Source organism: Crassostrea angulata, chromosome 1 (assembly GCF_025612915.1).
Source record: "Crassostrea angulata isolate pt1a10 chromosome 1, ASM2561291v2, whole genome shotgun sequence".
In the NCBI taxonomy this organism is placed as follows: domain Eukaryota; kingdom Metazoa; phylum Mollusca; class Bivalvia; order Ostreida; family Ostreidae; genus Magallana; species Magallana angulata.
The window spans coordinates 14,874,098-14,890,034 of record NC_069111.1 but is presented as its reverse complement, the minus strand read 5'-3'; the positions used below and the strand labels follow the sequence as shown (position 1 = coordinate 14,890,034).

Sequence of the window (15,937 nt, the reverse complement as noted above, 5' to 3'; positions counted from 1 at the left end):
TATCTTCTGTAAGTGTGTTTTTTTTTTTAAAAATATTTATACTAAACCCTGTCCCATCAAATTTTATTCGTATGACATGTTCCCTTTTTTCACTGAGAAATTGTCAGAAATGAAAACCATTGGGAATCGTTTGGACACTTTTTGAACATTTTGCTCAATTTATCAATATAACCTTCCGGGTACTTTCATGTCGTTTGCAATACGAAGTTTAGTAGGTAGACCAACTATTTTAAGCAATGTCCTTTATTCTGAAAAGATAAAGGCGACATTTGAACAAACAAACATAACATTTATCCATATTTTTCGCTAAATTGATATACTTTTCATACCAAGATTATTGTGAAAACCAAATAATCATTAAAATGAGAAAGAAAGGAGAAACCGAGACATACTTTACCTGCAGTAAAATCAAGTGAGCTTCTCTGATCAAGACGTGTTGTCGTTCCCTGCATTAGATATTTACGTGATCACAAGCTGGATTAACGAAGAATTCAAATATTTAATATGAAAATTCAATTCAAGGGAGAGGGATTCCGAACGTTTCTGAAAATGATGCACTCCACAGGCTTGGATGCTGAATCTAAGCCATAGGTTTCGGATGCTGGAGGAGATTAAGATTTTTGGAGCTGGCCACATGTTTATGCAAATAATCGTAATTATTCAAATTTGCTTGATTGATTTCACTATGTAAATGAATCATAGATGTAGCTTCAGATACCGGAAGTGATTTTGCTTATCTAGATTTAAAATTGTAGAAACTAATTTTGTAATCGGTTAATCAGATTAGAAATAAATCGGAAAAATTTCATAAAAATTCAACATGCACCAAGAACGATGAACGTTCATAATTTAACATTTTCAAACATCGCTAAGAGCTTTCATTAATAGATAACTGATTTCCTTTTAGATCACAGTGTAGTATAGAAACACTGAACATAATTGTTTAATTCAATGCATAACGGGGAAGTAACTTCATTAAAGTTAGGAACTTTATATTTCCAATAGAAACCGGTATTGTTGTCTAATAGTAGCCGTAACATGGGTTCTTTGAAGTTATATCTTTATAGTTTTTTAATAAACGATTAAAATGGAAAATTCTGACCAGTAAACTATACACAGTACTAATATCAAATAATATGTCGCTTCAGTTTCTTAGAATTTTCTTTAAATATGGCGCAATCAAGTTCAAAAGACTAGTTTGCTTGGACATGTGCCCAAATCAACGACAATTAATCGCTTGTATGGTTTAATTTAAATCCTTTTTTTGTAGCAAAATAGACTGATAGTTTAGTGTCAAAATATGGGTTTTGTTCCGTAAGGGTTGTCAACTACTACACTAGTAAGCTAAAATGTTTGAATATAAGAGCATTTTCTTCAATGTACGAAGAAAAATACTTACTATTTCAGCTAGTAGCCTTATAATTTTCGAATAGAAACATTGACCGCGTTATTTTTACCAATAGCAGCCGTTTAGGTATTACACCGTGTTGATTAAATCGTGGGATGTGTACTGGAGTTAAAGGTGCTTATTTCTGTTTAAACACCTAGAAATTGTCCTTAATGTCCAGCGGCGTTTTTTTTTTTTGGGGGGGGGGGGGGTTAATTATGCGTGAATGATCATGAAATCCCATTTTGATACTATACATATTCTTTCTGTCGCCGTTTTTATGGGAAAATCTTTGCTTTTGTACATACAAATGTAATATTGCTAATAATGTGGTTGCTTCGTTCTCTAAATCTCATAATCTTAAATTTTTTCATTGTATAGACCACACAATACAACTACGTGTGAAAGGTGCATAAAATATACTGACAGTTTCAAAATTACATTCTCATTTCTGCTGGATGATTTACCATTTATTAAACGCGCGCAACTTGAGCGCATCAGCACAGAACAACACCCCCACCCCTCCAAAACAAATGTAAAGCTAAATAATTGTTGGACTTTCTAACAGCTTTTCAAAACAATCTGAAGACAAAACGTTGATCCTCTGAAATGGTGGTCTGAAACTGAATAAGTACTGTTTCAAAATTTTTTTGGTCTAGCAAGAAATATTTATTATTACCAGGTACATCACTGCCATCTAAAAAGATATTTTTTGCGACAGGCATCATTGTTAACAAACTTAAAAAGCCGATTATCATCTGTCGTTATTGATCCGATAGTATTTTTTTTAACAAAAACTGAAACGAAAGGATTGCTGGTTTAATATGATGATAGTGACAATGTAGTGTAACTATGAAAAAAAAAATGCACATGCTATTTAATGCTTGTTCATTGTCACATGTGCGTTACTATTTTCTCTCATTTTTTAAATAATGAAGTGTTCTCATTAAACATGACCATTCTGACAAATTTACGTAATTTGAGTCTTCGTGCACGTAAATTTTTTTTTGAAATGAAATAAAAAAGATATGTCTCCAAAAAGTAATTTCTGATATGGTTACATGTAACCGGTTAATCGGTCGAAACTTCATGCAATTAACCGGTAAGCAATTTTGTAACCGATTATCATCCCTAATTTTAGAACAACTTAAATTGTGTTAGGGTCTTGGAACTGTTTACAAAATGAAGTAGACTTAAACAGTCTTAAACAGTTAAATGTAACAATGGGTGTGTAAATAGGGATAGCTTCAGATACAGAGCTTGATCGCGATTATCTTGATGCTGGATTAGGTTTAAGTTTTTTGAACAGTTAATTACAGGTTTGCATTGATTCAAAATATATCTTGTGCTAGTATAATCTCATTACCAATTTTCAGTATCACTTGCAATATTTTTCTTCACTAAGGTAAATTTAGGAACAATTATTTTTGCTGCGAAAAAAGTGGGGAGGCTAGTCCCTCCCTGATGCTATGTATCTAATAGTTACCTTTTCAAAAAAGTGCCCCCCCCCCGTTCCGACGCCTATGATCAGTAATTTGAGATGGGGGGGGGGGGGGTACATATAGGCCGAGACAGAGGGTCTAAACTCCATCACCAAGGATACTATGACAACATTGCCCTTCCTCACTCAGAATTGCTTGATAGATACGATTGTTGATATGTGATATATATCATTATTATTCCTAATCCCTTTTATATTGAATCATATGATATTGTATTATATAATATTGTATCATGTGGTTTAATAATGTTGTATCATATGATACAAAATATCACATGATACAATATCATATATATATATATATATATATATATATATATATATATATATATATATATATATATATATATATATATATATATATATATATATATATATATATATATATATATAAAATATATATATATATATATATATATATATATATATATATATATATATATATATATATATATATATATATATATATATATATATATATATATATAAAATTATCATATAATATAATATATTGTTTTATATGATAAGATATTTTAAGATATTATGTTGTAATATATTGTATCATATGACATGATATCATATCATATGATATTTCGTCTATGGATATGATATTGTATATATAAATATGATACTGTTTCATAATTATGACACAATGTTGTATTATATGAAACGATGATGTATTATATAACATGATACAATTTTATTTTATTTAATATGATATTGTTATAGCTATGTTGTATCATGACATATTTTATCAAACAATTTTGTATTTTATGATATGATATTGTGCAAACCACTCTGCAATATCCTATACTTTGATAAAAGAACATTAACTATGATTTCATGTACATTTATTATGATCAAGGTTGTGATTACCTATGTCTTTGTTTATGTCTTTGTAGCTAATGAAGAGGACAGAGCATCAAAACCTATTGAGGAGCATCACGAATAACATGTACAAAGGATTCATCATTAAGAAGTTAGTTCATGAAACTCGAAACGCAACTGCTGGTATTGGAATTCTCCCGGGCAATAAAAGACGTCTTGATTGTGTATGTTTGATTTCTTGAAAAAGTACAGAGACGCCACTGAAGAAAATTTGTGCAACTTCTTAAAATAATTTGATTTGGACTTGGATGTTTACACGGTTTAAGTTATATGAATAAAGTTATATGTCTTGTTGTTATCTTTAGGAGAGGAAGTGAGTGAGGAGGAGGAGATCAGGGGGAGAGTGAGTGTTCGGGAGATTAAATTGAAAGTGTGAGTAAGGGAAGCACTTGCTCACTCATTCACTCACTCGCCCCACGCTTTTTCCTCTCCCCCATTTCACTCATTTTTTCACCCAACTATCCCCTCTCACACCTCACCCCTTTCTCCCATCTAAAAAGAAAGAGTGGGGCGGGCGAGAGGTGAGATGTGTGAGTGTAGCTAGAGAGAGAGGGAGTGAGTGAGCTGAGAAAAAGTGAGTGTAGAGAGCAAGGAGTAAGTGGGAGTGAGTGAGGGATGAGTGGGTGGAACAAGGGAGAAAGGGATGAGTGAGTGGAGCGAGAGAGAAGGAGTAAGTGTTTGGGGCAAGAGAAATAGAGGTGAGTGAGTGGGGCGAGTGAGAGGGGTGAGTGAGAGGGGTGAGTGAGTGGGGCGAGAGAGAGGGGTGAGTGAGTGGGGCGAGAGAGAGGGTGAGTGAGTGGGGCAAGAGAGAGGGGTGAGTGGGGCGAGTGAGTGGGGCGAGTGAGAGGGGCGAAAGAGAAAGGTGAGTGAGTGGGGCGAGTGAGAGGGGTGAGTGAGTGGGGCGAAAGAGAGGGGTGAGTGAGTGGGGTGAGTGAGAGGGGTGAGTGGGGCGAGAGAAAGGGGTGAGTGAGTGGGGCGAGAGAGAGGGGTGAGTGAGTGGGGCGAGAGAGAGGGGTGAATGAGAGGGGAGAGAGGGTGAGTGGGGCGAGAGAGAGAGGGGTGAGTGAGTGGAGCGAGAGAGAGGTGAGTGAGTGGAGCGAGAGAGAGGTGAGTGAGTGGGGCGAGAGAGGTGAGTGAGTGGGGCGAGAGAGAGGGGTGAGTGAGTGGGGCGAGAGAGAGGGGTGAGTGAGTGGGGCGAGAGAGGGTGAGTAGGGCGAGAGAGAGAGGGATGAGTGAGTGGGGCGAGAGAGAGAGGGGGGTGAGTGAGTGGGGCGAGAGAGAGAGGGGGTGAGTGAGAGGGGAGAGGGAGAGAGGCGAGGGAGAGGGGTGAATGAGTGGGGCGTGAGAGGAGAGAGAGGGTGAATGGGGCAAGAGAGAGAGAGGGGGGGTGAGTGAGTGGGGTGAGGGATGAGTGAGTGGGGTGAGTGAGTGGGGCGAGAGAGAGGGGTGAGTGAGTGGGGCGAGGGTGAGGGGTGAGAGAGTAGGGCGTGAGAAATGAGAGGGGCGAGAGAGAGGGATTGGTGAGTGGGGTGAGAGAGAGGAGTGAGTGGGCGAGAGAGAGGGTGAATGATATGGGCGTGAGAGGGGAGAGAGAGAGGGTGAGTGGGGCGAGAGAGAGGGTGAGTAAGTGGGGCGAGAGAGAGAGATGAGTGAGTGGGGCAAGAGAGAGGGGTGAGTGAGTGGGGCGAGAGAGAGAGGGGTGAGTGGGGCAAAAGAGAGTGAGGGATGAGTGGGGCAAGTGAAAGAAGGGGTAAGTATGTGGGGCGAAAGAGAGAGAGGTGAGTGAGCGGGGCGAGTGAGTCGGGCGAAAGAGAGTGAGGTATGAGCAAGGCGAGCAAAAGAAGGGGTGAGTGGGACGGGAGAGAGAGAGAGAGAGAGAGGGTAGAGTAGGTGTGGTGAAAGAGAGAGGGGTGATGGGAATGAGAGGTGAGTAGGTGGGGCGAAAGAGAGTAACAAATGAGTGAGTGGGGCGAGAGAGAGAGGGGTGAGTGGGACGGGAGAGAGAGAGAGAGAGGGTAGAGTAGGTGTGGTGAAAGAGAGAGGTGTGAGTGGAATGAGAGGTGAGTAGGTGGGGCGAAAGAGAGTAACAAATGAGAGTGGGGCGAGAGAGAGGGGTGAGTGAGTTGGGCGAGAGAGAGACTAGGTAGAGTAAGTAGTGCGAGAGAGAGAGGGGGTTGAGTTAGTGGGGCGAGAGAGAGAAATGAGGGGGCGAGAGAGACGGGATGTGTGAGAGTAGCTAGAGAGAGAGGGAGTGAGTGAGTGGAACGAGAAATAGAGGGAAGAGTAAGGGGGCGAAAGAGAGAGGGGTGGGTGGAGTGAGAGGTGAGTGAGTTGGGCGAAAGAGAGAGTGAGGGATGTGAGTGGGGCGAGAAAAACAGGGTTGAGTTAGTGGAGCGAGAGATGGGTGAGTGATTGGGCGAGAGAGTAAGATAGGTAAGTAAGTGGAGGAAGAGAGGGGTGAGTGAGTGGGGAAGACACAGAGGGTGAGGAATGAGTGAATAGGGCAAGAGAGTGAGGGATAAGTGGGTGGGGCGAGAGAGTGAGAGATGATGAGTGGGGCAAGAGAGAGTGAGGGGTGAGTGTGTGGGGTGAGAGAGAGAGAGGGGGTGAGTGGAGAGAGTGAGGTGAGTAAGCGAGAGAGAGAGGGTGAGGGATGAGTGAGTGGTGCGAGAGAGAAGGATAATTGAGTGAGACGAGAGAGAAGGGGTGTGTGAATGCGGCCAGAGAGAGAGAGAGGGGAGTGAGTGGGGCGAGAGAAAGAGGGGAGAGTAAGTGGGCGAGAGAGAGAGAAAGGTAAGTGTGGCGAAAGAGAGTGTGAGGGATGAGTGAATTTGGCGAGAGAGAGAAGGGGTTAGTGAGTGGGGCGAGAGAGATTGAGGGGTGAGTGATTTGTGTGTGAGAGAGAGGGGTGATTGTGTTGTGCGAGAAAGTACAGTGAGATAGTGGGGTGAGTTTGAGGGGTGAGAGATACGGATGAGTAGGTTGAGAGAGATTGGGGGGGGGGGGGTTACAGGGTTGGATGAGAGGGAGGGGTAAGAGAGACGAGAGTAAAGAGAGAGAAAGGGAACATAGTGGAGTTAAAGAAGAGCGTGGTGAGAGTAGATTGAATGGTCTTAGATGGGTTGTGAGCGAGAAAAGAGAGAAAAATTTAGAAGAGTCTGGTGAGAGAGTAAATAGTGACCGTTTGTGGGGCGAGAAAGAACAGTATCTGATTTTATTTTTTTTTTGCCTATTCATAGATTTGTATCTCGAATACTAAAACTGGAGAAGTTACCTCGAGATCCAGGCCTGTAGAACCTCTTTCTTTATCGAGGGTCACATCAAACGATGGTGGAAACTATATCGTCAAGGTTGTTAACTTTGACACTAACCTACCTGAAAATATTATCTCAAAGCAATTATAGTGATATCATGATTATTTATTTCATTTACACAGTCCTATAAATCTACCTTTATTTATCACAGAAATCTCTGAGTGACGGAATTATAGAGACCGGAAGTTGCACACAGATTATCAAAGCTAGGTCACCAACTCGCTGATGTCAAGGACGATCATCATGTAAGAAACATGTCAACTTTAAGTCAAGATAAAAATTGTACCGGTATCCATTTATTTATCCGTTTATTTATCTTTTTTCCATTTTATAACTGCTTCTTAATTTTCATTTTACCAAAATTCTATTTACTGAATAACGACACAAACAACAACCAGCAACATCGTATTTACAAAGCGAGGGCTCAACTAAGAAGTGGTCTTTGATCCAGACTGGATCGTCAAATGAAGACGAGGTTTGTGTTGCATAAGCACAAAGAAAACATATTGAATTAATTTTCAAAATTAATAAATTCGAAGAGGATATTACGATATTGGCTAAAAAAAGACTTCAGATGGAGTATACATGCAGTAGCATCGTCTTAATTATCCAAAATCGCTTATATATCCCAAGTTAAATTTGCTGAAATATTTTATGTATTCAAAATATACTTTTGACATTTTTGTCATTTATAAGGGTGATAATGAGAAACCTTGCAGGGAAGTATCTAGGGAGCCAGAGCGGCAAGACGAAAACAGATAGAAGACTTCTTTACTGATCCCGTAGTAAGCAAGCTCGCTCTCTCTCTCTCTCTCCCTCTCTCTCTCTCTCTCTCTCTCTCTGCTATGAAATATAGAAAATTTTATTTCTTTTAGGACCGGGAGATGTTTCCATTAAATCCCCCTGAAACCTCAACAAGTCGTACTTACCGACCCATTCAGTTACCCCTGAATTCTACAGACTAAAGTCAAAACAATATATTAAAAAAAATAATACATTCCCATTTTTCATATCGCTGTAATAATTTTTCTTCTTTATTATCAGATCAAATTTAGCGGAGCCTTAAAGCAAGTGAAATATTTACCTACATAAATAAATAAACAAACGCTAATTCAGTTCACATTTTTAATCAGTGAATATGATCATGCATGATCATCACACCCTCGTCTGTTCGTTACTGAGACAAGGACTTCATGCAGTAGGTGTTTGAATCACAGGAAGAAGCTCTGCCATTCAGTCAACTGAATGTCGACCGAAAGGTCTTCTACATGGATATCTCATCACCTATAGATTTTTTTCCTATATATCCCCGAATACCCAAACTCCGTCACCATAAGCAGAAAACATTCCGCGTTTCCCTGCAAATTATTTTTTGCGGTTTTTATCATTTGCAATCACTGAATATAACCTGAATTCGGGTTATTAACAAAAATATTTTTATTATTATTCAAATAAGCCCTCTGAATACGACTTTTTTATGAGAATAGATATATGATTCATCTGTTACGATTATGTCATAAGTTATAAGATTGCATTTCATTCAATATGCAAAGCATGTCCTTTCGGATTCATATTTCTCAGCCATATCATCCATCGGTTCTTCGTTTAGTCATTTTGGCCACTAAACTTATCTTCATTGACCGGAGAGTTCGTTGTCCTTCATCAGGTAAAGTGAGATCCCCAAATATTTGCATGCTTATCTATTCAGTACATTGCGACTAACATCTAAATCAGGGTAGATTTTTTAATAGTGTGGGCTTTTAAGTGTACCGTTATTTATGCTTAAGGAATGAAAAGTAAGAAATTATTTAAGATAGAATTATAATCCGACGCGTAACGTTACAGTGTAACAGCTAAAAACTATATATTTACCGAACACACTAAGTTGTTCATCATTTTACATATTTAACAAACATATTTATCTAGTGTCTTTGCTATTTTTAAGCAAAGTGTAATTGCCGTATGCATTAACACTTTGCTTTTTTATATCTATTTAATCTGTTCTTTCAGGCGTTGAAAGTACTTCGGACACAGACATGCTGATAAGACGGTATGGTATCAAATTTCACGCTATGGAGTTTTGATTATGTAATAACGAGATATTTCTGCTAATTGATAGTTTAAACAATTTTGCATTTTTCTTTCCAACACTGAGATTTATGAGACACATTAAATGATAATTAGTCGTTTTATGTTTTATAATAGAATCAATATATAAGAATACACTAGATGTTCATACATTTTGTCATCATTTCGCTTTTACTCGTAAAAAATATAATTAATGTTTATAGAAGTCTCCAGCGGTTGTCAGTGGTGTTTCAGCATGTTGTGAGTACATATCATGTTTAGCATCAATTAATTACGTAATGATTTAATGGTATTAAATCTAGCTGATTTTTGATCATAAATTTTGAATATTAAAATCTTTTATTGCTTTTTTTTATTTTATTATAGAATTTTGATGATTTTTTTATCTGTCTAGAAAATGACTTCATCGTACAACTTTAGTACATCAGCACCAGATGATGTGATATTAGAGACAATCGACACTAAGGGGGTGATAACTCTCAACAGACCAAAAGTTCTGAATTCGTTGAACCTTTCCATGATCAGGAAGATTCACCCACAATTAACAGTTAGTAATACACTATATGCACATAACTTGATTTTGAATTCATAATAAACCATTCTTGTATGATGAATTTGAGTGACCATATTTGAACATTGTACATGAAGTTTTTTTTGTTTTGTTTAGTTCGTTACAATATGCTTGTATTGGCTTAACGGTGAATTACTTTTTGAACATTTATCAACAAGTCTTGTCTCATATGTTAACTATCTAAAGAAATACTGCAGATAGCCCTTGTCAGTTCAAAATGTCATGTGACAGCTAGTATTTTTCTTTACTTGTATTGATGGAAATAAGCAAATACTAATGTAAATATACACTATACAGTATGTACATGTAAGATGAAGAAAGACATTGAGGGCCTCTTTTCACACTGCTGCACAATAATGCTTGTGATATTAATGTCCAATATATATGTAGAAGAAAAATTTTGATTGCAATGTTTTTATTTTCCAGGCATGGGAGAATGAACCTCTCACAACAATGGTGATTATTAAAGGAGCCGGGGATAAGGCATTTTGTGCTGGGGGTGATATCAGAGGTCTGTAATATGTTTCTTAAATTGAACCATGCTGGTATATGTGTATGTTTTTGTACCTGGCTGTGTATCTGTCTTATATACCGTAAACCAACATTTATTCGCTCGCGGCTACTTTATTTCGCGATTTACTTCCAATAAACTGGTTCGCGCCGACTAAATTAATGTTCGCGTCCAAGCCTTATCCAGACCCGTATTTTGTTATAACAACCATATGATAAAGACTGGTTTGCGGTGAGAAATATTCGCGACAACGAGGCTCTCGCGAACCTCGTGAAAATTTCTCACACGCGAATAAAAGTTGGTTTACAGTATTTGCTTCACTGATACTAGACCAAGGGGGACCAGTCTTATAACATAATCTACTATGAAATTATGAATTTTGATTGTTAATAGAGAAACTTTTTTTTAAAATTGAGCATGATGAAAGCCATATTAAGCTATGATTTAAACTTAAAAGGAGGAGTTTTTTTTTTTGTTCTGCAGCTGTTACGGAGGCAGGGAAAGTTGGTGACAGACTGTCTCAAGATTTCTTTAAAGAGGAATACATGCTTAATAACAAAATTGGTAAGATCTGAAAGCATTGCTTCATAATTCTTGAAAAGATATCAAAAACAAAATAACTGCTTAAAGCCAACATTGGTATTTTTTTTTTCATTATGTTGTTGATTTGTTAATTGTTGTTATTGTTTGGATTTCTGGCAGTGAGGATTTGTTAATTTGTTCCTATGATAAGAATATTATTTAAAAATATATACCTAAAAACATTTGTTGATTTACTCTCCAGGCACATATGAAATCCCATACGTTGCACTGATAGATGGTATAACTATGGGAGGGGTAAGTACAAACAGCTTATACAGATGTAAATGTAGCTGTGGTATGGAATTTTGACAGCCCATACACTGTAACTGAATACTGTAAACCAACTTTTATTCGCCTGCTAGAATATTTTGTGAGGTTCACAAGAGCCTTGTTGATGTGAATATTTCTGCCGCAAAGCAACAATCAAAGGTCTCTGGTATATTTATTTTGAAATAATCGAATTCTCAATTGTGAGAATTAGTCACCACGAGCCAGTTTAGACCCAGTAAATCATGACATAAAGTTGCTGTGAATGAAAGTTGGTTTACAGGTGTACTTGTATAATGTTGTTTGATATATGTTTATTTTGACAGGGTGTTGGGTTATCAGTGCATGGAATGTTCAGGGTTGCTACAGAGAGAACATTGTTTGCAATGCCAGAGACAGCCATAGGTAATGCATGCACTTCCACTTAATAATTATTAAATATTAATATTAACATTTGCAAATACGCTTCCTTATATGAACCTATTCGATGGCGAAAACATTCAATTTTTTGTGAACTTTTTACAAATTTATGACATCTCAATGATTATGGCACACACTCATCATTTGACAGTTGCAATATTGTAAATGTAAAATATTGTTATATTATTGATTCTCAATGATTTGCCATTCTCAAACGTAAATATATGTAATAAACAGCAATGTTAAAAAGTTCACTGCATGGGATATGAACTTGGTTGATGTGTGGTCAAATCATCTGAGAAGCCAAGTACATATTTTGGTGAACTTTTTAAATTGCCGTTTATTTCTTAATTGAATACTGTGGAATCATTAAAATTCATGGTGGCTCAATTTTCGTGGTATTCGTGGGTAGCCCTCGCCCACAAAATTACATCCTCAACGAAAACTAATTATAAAAGGTTTGATTTACCTACTGAGACTGAAAACTGACTCATCCTCAAAATTAGATCCCCATGAACAAGCAAAAAACCAACAATCCACGAAAATTGGCCCCCACGAAATGAAATGATTCCACAGTATACATATAAGTGCAATGAGAATCAAAACAATCGATGAAGGTAACAAAATTGAAACATCCTACAAACAGTGAAATTTCTACACACTTCAAATAATGACACATGTACAATACCAATCAGACCCAACCTAATACCAGAGCAGACCCCAACTAAACCCCGGGTTTACACATGTACCGGTACTTTGGGGGGTTTACTCTGGGTCTGCTTTATGAAAACTTTTGTCCACTCGGGGTTTACAATGGGTTTACTCTGGGTTTGCTTTTTGGGTCCACTGTACACACTGAAGTGTGAAGCAGACCCGTCTTTTATCTTACCATCCTACTACCTGTTAATCCAGCCCCTTCTATATTCCAAATACACTTGCAGCATCTGCTTTTAGGGGTATATTCCTGATCAGGGTTTACTCTCTTTTGCCACTCTGGCTTTCCTTTGGGTTTACTCAGAGTTTACACTGGGTCTACTCTAGTAAACCTTAAGTAAACCCCAAAAGTAAACCCAGGGTTTAGTTGGGGTTTACGTTCTGTTAGGTGGGGTCTGATCGGTACTGCATGTACATTAAGTCTAGATTGAATTAAGTCTGTTAATTTTATTAGTATCTGCAGGTCTGTAGCTCCCGGTCTGAAAAAATTGGACTTTGTGGGAGCTAGTTCATTAGATAATTGGAAAATGTATACCAGTACTGTAAATTCCTTATTTTACGCCCTTATTTTACGCGAGTACTTAATACCGCGATTCAATGATTTACCATCAAATCGCGGGAACACAAAAAATCGCAAATGTCGAAATTTTATCATAGTTCGATGTACATGTAGTTTACATGTGTTCCAAAATTGAAAGCAAGATTATAGAATTCACGAGACGGGCTTCTCACGATTTTACACGGATATTAATTCCTTGCGTTAAATTAGGAATTTACAGTATTTATAAAGTCAGTAATATTCCCCAGAGCTTAATTTACATCATCAAACATATAATTATGGAAGACGTATCAAGATACTGATGGACAATACCTGTGCACACCTGACTCCCGCATACCCGTCTGTTATACACTTACTGGTATGTTTCTATAGGTCTGTTTCCTGACGTTGGAGGAGGGTACTTCTTGCCGCGACTAGGAGGCAAACTGGGGATTTACTTGGCCCTCAGTGGATTCAGACTAAAAGGCAGAGATGTGCTGAAAGCTGGGGTGGCTACTCATTTTGTACAGTCAGATAAATTAGCAGACTTAGAAAAATCCCTGTTAGCAATGGAAAATGCACGTGCTCATGATATAGGGGAAGTCTTGGACAAGTACCAAAGCATGGTAGGTAGCAACAATTTTTGGGGTCAATTTTCCAGCATTTCATTTTTTCATTTTATAAAGATGGATATGTGTGTATTTATAGAGCACAGACATACCGGATACAGATTTTGTGTTGGAGCCCCATATAGAGGAGATTGACAGGCTGTTCAACGGCGACACAGTTGAAGAAATCGTACACAATTTGAAAATGGAGGGATCAGAATGGGCCAGGAAACAGCTGGATACACTCAGCAAAATGGTATAAAGAAGGAAAAGAAGTGCAGTGCATTGTAAACTCTCAAGATTCCTTTGCATTTGATTTATATTACACAAATACTGTATATATGGGCTGTATATTTTCGCCCATGTTATTTTTGCCCTTATTACTTGAAGAAATTTTTGCCATGTTTGAATTTACCCAGACAAAGTTGTGTTATAAGAGAGATAATTTGAGCTTGCATTAAGTCCAGTCTTAAATTTTCCCGTTGACAACAAGGGCAAAAGGGGCAAAAATACAACAGGTATACCTTTATACAGTATGAAACATAAATGTACAACGTTTTATGAGACTTATACATGCATGTATATTGGTGTAGATACATGTTTAATTTTGATTAAGGATTGTGTTTGGTGTTTTATATATTGCATATAATGTGTTTCTCTAGATTTTTAAACAATTCTTAAAAATTTAAAAATCTGAACATTTGTAGTCCCCTACATCAATGAAAATAACCCTGCGACAGATTCTTGAGGCAGAGACGATGACCTTGCAGGATGTTCTTGTCATGGAATACCGACTTAGTCAGCACTGTGTAGAGGACCACGACTTTTACGAGGGTGTTAGAGCACGTAAGAATGCCTAATCTCTGTAGATCGCCAGAGCTGAAGGCTCAACTTTCCTGATCAATATTTGTCATTGTTTCGGTATTTACTCTTCACATTTTCATCGTCTTGTCTAAGTCCACAGAGCCAAACCTTTGCACGGTGCATCTTGTGGGGAAGGGCTTTAGAGTTCAAACTTTAACTTAAAGGGCTCAGGAAAAATCCAAAGGGGGTCAAAATTTGTATCAGAAATAGCTGGAAAAAGTTAATGCTGCAGAAAGCTGGTATACTATAGATTGGCAAATAATCACGATGATTTTAATTTCACTATGTTCATGATTTATCTTTTTTCCTCAAAATTAAATCCTTCGTAAATATTAACATAAGTTTTTAAAATGTTTTATTGTTTATACTTTGATCAACTGGTTTCCTTGGAGGGTAAAATTAAAACTAACGTGATTGGTACTTTTAGAGAAATTGTGAAATTTTAACATCGTGGAATATTAAAACCACTTAGAGTATAAAAGTTTCAAGTTTGTTTGTACAATGACTATTGTGAATGGCCTCAAGGGGGTAGATTTTTATTTTACAAGCAAAATTGTTCCACAGGAAATGTCATAAAATTGTGAAATTTTAGAAACCAGTATTGAGAATATTCAAGCTGAATCATAATGTTTGCCCCAGGATTATATTCCTTATACACAAGATGAAACTTTTAATCCTTTTATCCTATAAACATGTTTAACAAAAGTAAGCATCCATGTTTTCAAAGTTTCATAATATCCCTGTATATTTACTGGACATAATACATGAATAATTAAAAGAAATGATTTCAAAATCTTTGATACATTGTATTTTTATTCAGTTCTAGTAGATAAAGATCAGAGTCCAAAGTGGAATCCAGCGACTTTAGAAAAAGTGACCCCACAGAAAGTGGACTGGTACTTCTCACCTTTACCAGAAGAGAGGGAATTAAAATTATAATAATAAATTATGAGAATATTTAAATGAGAATCAAAACTCTCTAATAAAAGCCATGTGAACTCAGGTGCTCTTTATATAGTGTACGATGTATTTCAAATGTGAGAAGTTGGAATTTCACTCACAACGAAATGCAACATTTTTAACCTTTTAACCTTTATACATGACTTGTACACTTTTGATTTAAAGTAATTTAGTTAATTGTTTTGGTTTATTGGTTGTCAATTTAAAAAAAAAACATTATATGTTATTTGATTATTTGAGATATTGTTTTCTTTTATATGTCCCTAAGTATTAAATAAAGTCAATTATTTAAACATTAATTAAAATAGAAAATGGCATACAAGTATTAATGATGTTTATTTACAACATGTTTGATTTTAATGACAAAATATTATACATGTATGATGTAAATGAAGGATTGTTTCAATGTTCATACATGTACATGCAGTATTTGTCAATATGTGTTACTGAATGAGTAATGAATACAAAATTTCAAAAAAGCAATGTCTTTTCATTTATCAACAGGGATTAAGGTGATATGCAATTTATCTGTATATTGTACGATTTGTGTTTAAGTCTTTGACAAGAAGAGATTTGTTTAATTAAAAGGAAGCCTTCTATATTCTATTTTCTTTGATAAAGATATGGTATTTCATATTTCTTGAGAAGAAAGTTTTTCCAAAAGACGTTAACTTCAGAATGGTTCAGAGTTGAAAGATTTGTTCATAGCTTGCTACTACATGTA

At 36.8% G+C, this 15,937-nt stretch overlaps 2 protein-coding genes across 5 annotated transcripts; both read left to right on the top strand.

Annotated features, from left to right (window-relative positions):
- Positions 1–23: 23 nt before the first annotated feature.
- LOC128186870 (uncharacterized) lies at positions 24–7,555 on the top strand. The gene is made up of 4 exons (XM_052856816.1): positions 24–652; positions 3,791–3,940; positions 7,016–7,126; positions 7,242–7,555. The coding sequence occupies exons 1-4, from the start codon at positions 572–574 to the stop codon at positions 7,314–7,316; spliced, it is 417 nt and encodes a 138-aa protein (XP_052712776.1). The 5' UTR covers positions 24–571; the 3' UTR covers positions 7,317–7,555.
- Positions 7,467–15,794, top strand: LOC128186840 (3-hydroxyisobutyryl-CoA hydrolase, mitochondrial-like). Of its 4 annotated transcripts, XM_052856785.1 has the most exons (13): positions 7,467–7,565; positions 7,787–7,875; positions 9,101–9,140; positions 9,382–9,418; positions 9,573–9,725; positions 10,176–10,260; positions 10,744–10,824; positions 11,045–11,097; positions 11,436–11,514; positions 13,175–13,407; positions 13,490–13,645; positions 14,097–14,235; positions 15,074–15,794. In XM_052856785.1, the coding sequence occupies exons 3-13, from the start codon at positions 9,127–9,129 to the stop codon at positions 15,190–15,192; spliced, it is 1,149 nt and encodes a 382-aa protein (XP_052712745.1). In that variant the 5' UTR covers positions 7,467–7,565; positions 7,787–7,875; positions 9,101–9,126; the 3' UTR covers positions 15,193–15,794. The 4 variants fall into 4 exon arrangements, with proteins under 4 accessions (XP_052712745.1, XP_052712733.1, XP_052712754.1 ...); XM_052856773.1 differs by lacking the exons at positions 7,467–7,565; positions 7,787–7,875 and adding an exon at positions 8,630–8,756; XM_052856794.1 differs by lacking the exons at positions 7,467–7,565; positions 7,787–7,875 and adding an exon at positions 8,801–8,825.
- Positions 15,795–15,937: the final 143 nt, after the last annotated feature.

Excerpts from the sequence above, each read along its gene's own strand:
- LOC128186870 (XM_052856816.1), top strand. The coding sequence starts at position 572 with ATGCTGAATCTAAGCCATAGGTTTCGGATGCTGGAGGAGATTAAGATT. Across the intron at positions 653-3,790 it reads ACATGTTTATGCAAATAATC|CTAATGAAGAGGACAGAGCA; the intron begins GTAATTATTCAA and ends ATGTCTTTGTAG. Across the intron at positions 3,941-7,015 it reads ATAAAAGACGTCTTGATTGT|ATTTGTATCTCGAATACTAA; the intron begins GTATGTTTGATT and ends GCCTATTCATAG.
- LOC128186840 (XM_052856773.1), top strand. The coding sequence starts at position 8,636 with ATGCAAAGCATGTCCTTTCGGATTCATATTTCTCAGCCATATCATCCA. Across the intron at positions 9,726-10,175 it reads AGATTCACCCACAATTAACA|GCATGGGAGAATGAACCTCT; the intron begins GTTAGTAATACA and ends TTTATTTTCCAG. Across the intron at positions 11,098-11,435 it reads ATGGTATAACTATGGGAGGG|GGTGTTGGGTTATCAGTGCA; the intron begins GTAAGTACAAAC and ends TTATTTTGACAG.